Genomic DNA, 9,528 nt, shown 5'->3' on the forward strand with positions numbered 1-9,528 from the left:
GTGCTCTCAGTGTACACACACACACACACACACACACTACTCGGGCGCTCTCAGTACACACACACACTACTCGGGCGCTCTCAGTACACACACACACACTACTCGGGCGCTCTCAGTACACACACACACTACTCGGGCGCTCTCAGTACACACACACACTACTCTGGTGCTCTCAGTACACACACACACTACTCGGGTGCTCTCAGTGTACATACACACACACTACTCGGGTGCTCTCAGTGTACACACACACACACACTACTCGGGTGCTCTCAGTGTATACACACACACTACTCGGGTGCTCTCAGTGTACACACACACTACTCGGGCGCTCTCAGTACACACACACACTACTCGGGCGCTCTCAGTACACACACACACACACACACACACACACACACACACACACTACTCGGGCGCTCTCAGTACACACACACACTACTCGGGTGCTCTCAGTACACACACACACTACTCGGGTGCTCTCAGTACACACACACACTACTCGGGTGCTCTCAGTACACACACACACACTACTCGGGTGCTCTCAGTACACACACACACTACTCGGGTGCTCTCAGTACACACACACACACACTACTCGGGCGCTCTCAGTACACACACACACACACACACACACACACACACACTACTCGGGTGCTCTCAGTGTACACACACACACACACACACTACTCGGGTGCTCTCAGTGTGTACACACACACACACACACTACTCGGGTGCTCTCAGTGTGTACACACACACACATTACTCGGGTGCTCTCAGTGTACACACACACACATTACTCGGGTGCTCTCAGTGTACACACACACACACTACTCGGGTGCTCTCAGTGTACACACACACACTACTCGGGTGCTCTCAGTGTACACACACACACTACTCGGGTGCTCTCAGTGTACACACATACACTACTCGGGTGCTCTCAGTGTACACACACGCACACTACTCGGGTGCTCTCAGTGTATACACACGCACACTACTCGGGTGCTCTCAGTGTATACACACGCACACTACTCGGGTGCTCTCAGTGTATACACACGCACACTACTCGGGTGCTCTCAGTGTATACACACGCACACTACTCGGGTGCTCTCAGTGTATACACACGCACATACTACTCGGGTGCTCTCAGTACACACACACACACACACACACACTACTCGGGTGCTCTCAGTACACACACACACACACACACACACTCACACACTACTCGGGTGCTCTCAGTACACACACACACACACACTACTCGGGTGCTCTCAGTACACACACACACTACTCGGGCGCTCTCAGTACACACACACACTACTCGGGCGCTCTCAGTACACACACACACACACACACACACACACACACACACACTACTCGGGTGCTCTCAGTACACACACACACACACTACTCGGGCGCTCTCAGTACACACACACACACACACTACTCGGGCCCTCTCAGTACACACACACACACACACACACACTACTCGGGTGCTCTCAGTACACACACACACACTACTCGGGTGCTCTCAGTACACACACACACACACACTACTCGGGTGCTCTCAGTACACACACACACACACACACACACTACTCGGGTGCTCTCAGTACACACACACACACACTACTTGGGTGCTCTCAGTACACACACACACACTACTTGGGTGCTCTCAGTACACACACACACACTACTTGGGTGCTCTCAGTACACACACACACTACTCGGGTGCTCTCAGTACACACACACACACACACACACACACACACACACACACACACACACACACACACACACACACACACACTACTCGGGTGCTCTCAGTACACACACACTACTCGGGTGCTCTCAATACACACGTGATTTTAGGACATTCAATAAACATCCTCTAAACTCCCCTGCTACTAAACTACTAAAAACGCCCACGTGTGCATTGACACATAGGATAACAGGGGAGTTCAAGGGCAGGGGAAAAAAAAAACACCTAAACTCACAAAAACGTCAGTTTAATAGCAGCATTATGCATGAGGTCTAAAAGTGATCCAGCGGCTAATAAGCCACTCAGATCACCTTTACCATTTAGTAAATCGCCAGCTGGTAAAAAAAAAATCGGCGTTATGGCATATTTCTGCAGCCATAACCCCTGTATTCCACTTCCAACCGAGGACGTCCTTTTACTATAGCCCGGTTGGAAGGTAATTAAGATGAGAGGATTTTTGACTTACCTGGAAATTCCATGTCTTGCAGTAAAGTACAGGACATATAAGACAACTTTCTTCCATTGCTTGGATATTCTGCATTGCTTACAAAAAACTTATATTTTGGGGTACATTTATGAGGGTGTGCAAATAAAATAAAAATTGTGTTTTAACATTTTTATTTTACCTTCTTAAAGTGGTTGTAAACCTTCATGTTTTTTCACCTTAATGCATCCTATGCTTTAAGGTGTAAATAGTCTGGCAGTGACCGGCCCCCTAGACACCCCCCCCCCCCCCCCGTTTTACTCATTTGAGCCCTGTAATTCCCACGGCGGAGACACGCTCTTCCTCTCTGCCTGGGGTTCTAGGCTCTTGATTGGATAGATTGATAGCAGTGCAGCCATTGGCTCCCGCGGCTGTCAAATCCATTGACTGGAGGGCGGGGCCGAGTCCTACATTCTGTGTCTATGGACTCAAATGCTGGACCACTGGTTTTATCACTGTAGTTTCAGAGCCATCAATCTCTGGCTGATATAGCCAGTGAAGCATGTAACTGAGCAGGTCTGTGCTCCACTAGATGCTTTGGAGGGCAGGAGAGACATTGGGGTCTATTGGACCCCAGTGTCTCCATAAAGTGTACCTGTCAACTGTCCTAAGCTAATACATGAGGGTTTAGCACTTTGTGATCGCAATTAAGGTAAATAAAAAGAAGATTTTTTTTTTTTTTTATTAAAACCCCCCCCCAAAAAAAAATGTAACCCCTGTTGCCCTCTGTACACCCACGAATGCATACCGCAATTACACCACGCATGTGAGGTATCGACATGAACGTCTAAATGAGAGCAATAATTCTAGCGCCATAGGGCGGAGAGCTGGCATTCAACTCTGCAGAGCTCTGAGAGCTGATTGGAGGAAAGATGCCCCCTTCCACACAGCTCTCTGAAGCAGAGCTGAGGCTGTCGATCAGCAGCTCCCTCTCCTGTGACCATTTTTCTCTTGGTGTCAGGAAAACTTGTCAGAAGTAATGCTTTTAATTGAGACTAGTACAAGCTATAGAGGGATAGGCTTTGTTCATATTTCATGTATGAGGTTTACCACCACTTTAAGTAATTTTATGGCCAAATTTGCAGATTTTTACATGGTTTTGCAAAAAAATAAAAAAAAGTTGCAGGAGCATAATAGGTTAAATAAGACCCAAGGAAATAAAAATATACGTATTCAAACTTGCTACCAAATTTAAATGATGCGCCCAAGTGATGTATGGAGGTGCACATTACATGTAACCCATTACTCACAGGAAGTAAACTCCCCTTGTTTGTACCTATAGGTAAGCCTATAAATAAGGCTTACCTATAGGTACTGTAAATATCTCCTAAACACGCATACGCATGCGTTTTGAAGGAACAGCTGTCTTTGCAATTTCTTCAGAGCCTTGCGCCGTGTCCGGCGGCTCCCGCACTCATGCGCGCCAGTGCCGTCATCGCCTCCGGCCACTCACAGCGCCAGAGCCCACAAACCCGTACGAAACACCAGGGAATATGTCAGCCGTCTCAGCGGTGTGCGGAGGCCGCTGGAGGGCTTAGTTCTAAGGCAAGTATTTCATGAGCTAGTATGCAATGCATTTTTTTTTTTTTTTCATAAAGATTTTATTAGAATTTTCAAACAGGTAATACAGAAGGCATTTATAAAGAGATATCTTCATAGTTAAACTGGGTTTAAAGAACATTGTAGTACACATCTACATATTAATAACACCACCCTTAACCCTAATTCCTGTGTTGAAAGCATTCTAAGTGCCTGACATGTGTACTTATATATTTGTCCCCTGAGGGTGTCAAAGTATATCCATTGCTGGCAGTATTATCTCTCTTATCTGTAACTACATCAGAGCAACCAAGGAGACCAGGTCCTCCTAGTCGCCCCAACTTGTTTTCTCTTTAGTGCATATGGTATGGGGGGGATAGGCAGACCACAAAGTCCGCCCCCCACCCCATATCCCCCATCCCATATCCCCCATCTGGTATATCAGATTTAAAGGGGAAAAAAAGGAAAGAGTAGAGAAAAAAAAAAGGGGGAGTGAATATAAGGGCCTGTTTAGAGTGGGTGGGATAACACCGGCTACCCTCTCCGCTCACTACCGGGACTTCATTTAAGTAGTGTTTTGTATCAGCTCCTGATATTGCTGAGAAGTTCGATATTCAAACCAATTAGCCCATGTTTCAGTAAACCTGGAGATTCTATCTTGAGCGACGTGTATCAGCTCGTCCATCATTGCTATTCGATTAATGCGTGATACCTATTCTTTCATTGAAGGGGGGGATTTAGACTCCCCATGAACGGGGATACAGAGCCTTGCTGCATTGATCATGTGCATAGCCAATGACCTATAATACCTTTTTAAAGATATTTTGGAAAGGTAAAGGAGGTACTGTGCTGGTGAAAATTCCAACGGGAGAGAGGAGATCGCAGTCGTAATGACGTGCACCCTTCACCAGTAAGGCTGGATCAATGGGCATTTTCACCATATATGGAGAAAGGTGCCCAACTCTTGTTCGCATCTTCAGCATCGATCTGATACTGTCGGTATAAATTTGTGAAGTATTTCCAGAGTCTTATACCATCTCCTTTTAATTTTATACCCACTTTCTTGACTGTGTACATTCAGAGAGCCCTTATGAATGTACAAAAACATCTCCACAATGCCACAAAACACTGACGTGGTTTTCAGCAGGGCCGGACTGGGAATAAAACTCAGCCCTGGAAATAATTTCATACCAGCCCCATAGCATCATTATACCAGCCCAACATCATAACGTCATTATTTTCTTGTTCATAAAAAGGGGAAACCATGCATTTTAAAGCACATTTGAAGAGCGTATTATATTCACATTGGGATATCTATCTCTCTATCAGTAAATTTCTAGTAAAAGTGTAGCAATCATCAAGGGATACCTGGGACTCAGGGAATGTGTGGGGGGGGACTCTGGTGACCAGAGACCACCTTCCGCAGAAAGAATACACTAGGGTAAGGGAGGGGGCGTGGGTTAATGATATAGGGGGAAACCTTTATATCAGTGCCCCCTTACATTATTGTATTTGCTCCCCCTTACATCAGTGACATGGCGGCACTGTCACTGACCTCTCAGGTGCACCTTTCAGGGATCAGTCAGTTGGCTCCAGCTTGGTGGCTCTGGTTTTCCTATAGTCTCCTCTCCACAGTCCACACACGTCTGACTTCTCCCATAATCCCCATCCCAGCGGTGTTCCCATTTTTGACTCCTCTCCAGACTCCCTCAGAGACTGCAGACATGATATAAGACAAGAGATGGTCAGAGGTTGCGGACATGATACAAGAGATGGTTAGAGGCTGCGGGCATAGTCCAGGAGATGTCAAGATGTCAGAGGCTGCGGGCATGGTACAGGAGATGGTCAGAGACTTAGGACATGATACTAAAGATGTTAAGAGAATGTAGACATGATACAGGAGATGGTCAGGGACTGCATACATGGTACAAGAGATGGTCAGAGACTGCGTACATGATACAAGAGATCAATGCAGCCTCACTGTGCCCATCAGTGCAGCCTCACTGTGCCCATCATTGCCGCCTCACTGTCCCCATCGTTGCCGCCTTACCGTGCCCTCATTGCAGCCTCACCATCATTGCCGCCCCACCGTGCCCATCATTGCCGCCTTACCATGCCCTCATTGCAGCCTCACCATCATTGCCGCCTTACTGTGCCCTCATTGCAGCCTCCCTCACTATCATTTCAGCCTTACCATGCTCTCATTGCAGCCTCCCTCACCATCATTGCAGCCTTACTGTGCCCTCATTGCAGCCTCACCAGTCAGTGTGTGCATCACGCACAGCAGGCATCTCCCGCTGTGTCACAGAGCTGAGTGTGAAAAGTTTGGCCGTGCTGTGATAAAAGTCCTGCTCTCCTCCTAAACCATAGACAGAACACTGTGTCTATCACACAAGCTTGTCTAGGAGGAAGGCGGGACTTTTATCACAACGCAGCCAAACTTTTCACACTCAGCTCCGTGACACAGCGATCTCCCGCTGTGTGACAAGTAGGCAGGAGGAGGAGGGAGGGGAGCACTGCAGCCATAGCATAGATCAAAGCAGCCTCAGGGCAGGCAGCCTACTGGGAAATGTCCCTGTATCCCGGTAGGCCAGTCCGGCCCTGGTTTTCAGTCATAGCAGGACCCAGAAGGGAGCACTTTCTGGCTGTCAATGTTCGCACCAAGCACCCACCCCTCACATTTTTGTAAATATTTTATTTGATCTTTTGATGTGACAACACTGTAGAAATGACACTTTGCTACAACGTAAAGTAGTGAGTGTACAGCTTGTATAACAGTGTAAATTTGCTGTCCCCTCAAAATAATTTAACTGTCTAAACTGCTGGCAACAAAAGTGAGGAGTACACCCCTAAGTGAAAATGTCCAAATTGGACCCAAAGTGTCAATATTTTGTGTGGCCATCATTATTTTCCAGCACTGCCTTAACCCTCTTGGGCATGGCGGTCACCAGAGCTTCACAGGTTGCCACTGGAGTCCTCTTCCACTCCTCCATGACCACATCACGGAGCTGGTGGATGTTAGAGACCTTGCACTCCTCCACCTTCCGTTTCAAGATGCCCCACAGATGCTCAATAGGGCTTAGGTCTGGAGACATGCTTGGCCAGTCCATCACCTTTACTCTCAGCTTCTTTAGCAAGGCAGGGGTCGTTATGTTGAAATACTGCACTGCGGCCCAGTTTTCAGTATGTCACAGTACATGTTGGCATTCATGGTTCCCTCAATGAACTGTAGCTCCCCAGTGTCGGCAGCTTTCATGCAGCCCCAGACCATGACATTCCCATCACCATGCTTGACTGAAGGCACACGTCTTTGTACTCCTCACCTGGTTGCTGGCACACACCACCATGCTTGATTGTAGGCAAGATATACCTGTCTTTGTATGCCTCACCTGGTTGACACCACCAAATGCGTTTATCTTGGTCTCGCGTTTAGTTTGTTTCTAAAAAACTGACATGGCATTTTTCAGCCATTGACAGCCAGAATGTGCTTAGTTTTATACAACGTATGATTGATTGTTGAAATTGAAGCAAAAAAAATGTTATAAATGTTCAAAACATTCAGTCTGACACTTCAGACTTTTTTTTTTTTTTTTATCTTGTTGTCATAGTATGAGTAAAATGGTTTGTAAATAAAATCTAATAAATACACCATTGTTTCCAACACCATATATTTTCCCCATAATTTGGAAGAAACAGGGACATTTAGTATCTATTTCCAGACAAATTAAACATATTTTTTTAAAAAACACCTTTTTTGTGTGGTTGTAATAAAAGGAAAAAAAAAAAACTTTTTTTCATCATTTTTACTTCTGTTTTTTATTATTGTTATTATTATTTCTAAAAAAAATAAATAAATAAATTAAAGGAGATCATTAACCACTTGCTTACTGGGCACTTAAAACCCCCTCCTGTCCAGGCCAATTTTCAGCTTTCAGCGCTGATGCACTTTGAATGACAATTGCGCGGTCATACAACACTGTACCCATATGAAATTTTTAGCATTTTTTTCCCACAAATAGAGCGCTCTTTTGGTGGTATTTGATCACCTCTGCGGTTTTTATTTTTTGTTTAAAAAGACCCAATTTAAAAAAAAAAAAAGAAAATTTTTTTTTTATATATATTTTGTTATAAAATTTTAAAACAGGTAATTTTTCTCCTTCGTTGATGTACGCTGATGAGGCGGCACTGATGGGTGGCAGTGATGGGCACTGGGTGGCAATAATGGGCACTGATCGGTAGCACTGATAGGTGGCACTGATTGTCACCACTGGTGGGCATTGATAGGTCGCACTTGTGGGCAATGATAGGTGGCACTGTGGACACTGTCAGGTGGCCATGGCAGGTGGCACAGATGAGGCATAATTGCCTCTTTCTCTTCGGGACCGATCTCCCTTGCAGATAAGCTGGGGATCGGCTTTTTTTTTCTCCTCACGTTGTTAGCGTGAAGAGAAAAAAAAAAACACCAAGCTTTTGTTTTGATCATGTGATCAGCTGTCCTTGGCTGACAGCTGATCACATGGTAAGGGGCCAGGACCGGCCCCTACATGGATCGGTGATCACCTGAGTCTCAGTGACTCGTGATCACAGCGCGTTCCACGTGCGCCCTGCAGGGCACGTGCACAGGGGAGGCCGCCATATGACTGCCTTCCGGAAATTCAGGTCAGCGCTGTGGCTGTCATTCGGCTATAGCGTGGATGTCAAGAGGTTAAAAGTGGTATTTAAATGAAGGACTCTCTGTACTTGGATAGGTTGACCTCAAAACAAAGTAGCAAATGTGAGACAATCTATTACATGTCCAAAACCTGAAAAACTCTGGGACTCAAGAGGATATACTGTGTATATAGTAGGTTAAATGTGCTGAGACTCAAATGGTTAATATACCAAAGAAGCTGTAATAGGTATTTTTGGAAAGCTGATTTAAAGGTGAACTAACCCTTTAATGCTCACATTACATTCATTAATAGCATATGCTTATACTGTATATTTCTTTCTTCTGCATAGGATCCTGAAGTTATGGCTGCATTTCAAGATGTAGCTCAAAATCCAGCCAACATATCAAAGTATAACACCAACCCAAAAGTGATGAATCTGATCAGCAAACTATCCAGTAAATTTGGAGGCAGTGCATAAGGATGCAAGAACATCTCAAACAGCGGTGAAGAAAGAAGACTTCTACTTTTTATGTACACATGGTGATTTTTTTCATCTTATACTGCTTACAAAACAGTTTAAAAATAAAGTATTGCAGATAATAAGGGATATACAAAATGTATCAGTTGGCTCAATGAACAGTTAATGTGTTTGAAAAACAATGGTATGCCTGTATTTTTTTTTTTTTTTATTATTATTTCCTGATGGGTTTACTATAAGAATGTTATTTCTGTCAGCAATATTTGAAATGCAATAAAATATACCAATCTGCAAATTATGCAGCAATGTTAATGGCTCATGTATAAACTTTACTATTACTTTTTTTTTTTTTTTTTTTTTTTTTCCCGGAACAGATACCATTCAAGATTGATTATGCAGTCCTTAATTAGCAAGGGTTCCGTATCGAAGTGAATTCAGATTTGATCTAATATGAGAATTACTGTATTATAGCCGGTCTAAAAAAAAAATCCCTATCTTTACATGATCTTGTCCTTTTTTTTTAATTAACCTGTACTCCGCTTGGTACAATGTCTGTAGTTACCCACAGGGAACTATACAGGTCCAGGAACATTCAGATACTTCAGGCTTT

General features: G+C 44.8%; 1 protein-coding gene across 2 annotated transcripts in view; it reads left to right on the top strand.

Annotated features, from left to right (window-relative positions):
- ST13 (ST13 Hsp70 interacting protein) overlaps nt 1–9,230 on the top strand; it is a 288,022-nt gene extending 278,792 nt beyond the window's left edge. For both annotated transcript variants that reach the window (XM_073592758.1, XM_073592759.1), the window contains one exon: nt 8,790–9,230. In XM_073592758.1, the coding sequence (XP_073448859.1) occupies nt 8,790–8,918 (129 nt within the window). In that variant the 3' untranslated portion in view covers nt 8,919–9,230. The remainder of the gene's footprint in view (nt 1–8,789) is intronic.
- The last annotated feature ends 298 nt before the right edge of the window (nt 9,231–9,528 follow it).

This window comes from Aquarana catesbeiana, linkage group LG07 (genome assembly GCF_042186555.1).
Source record: "Aquarana catesbeiana isolate 2022-GZ linkage group LG07, ASM4218655v1, whole genome shotgun sequence".
In the NCBI taxonomy this organism is placed as follows: domain Eukaryota; kingdom Metazoa; phylum Chordata; class Amphibia; order Anura; family Ranidae; genus Aquarana; species Aquarana catesbeiana.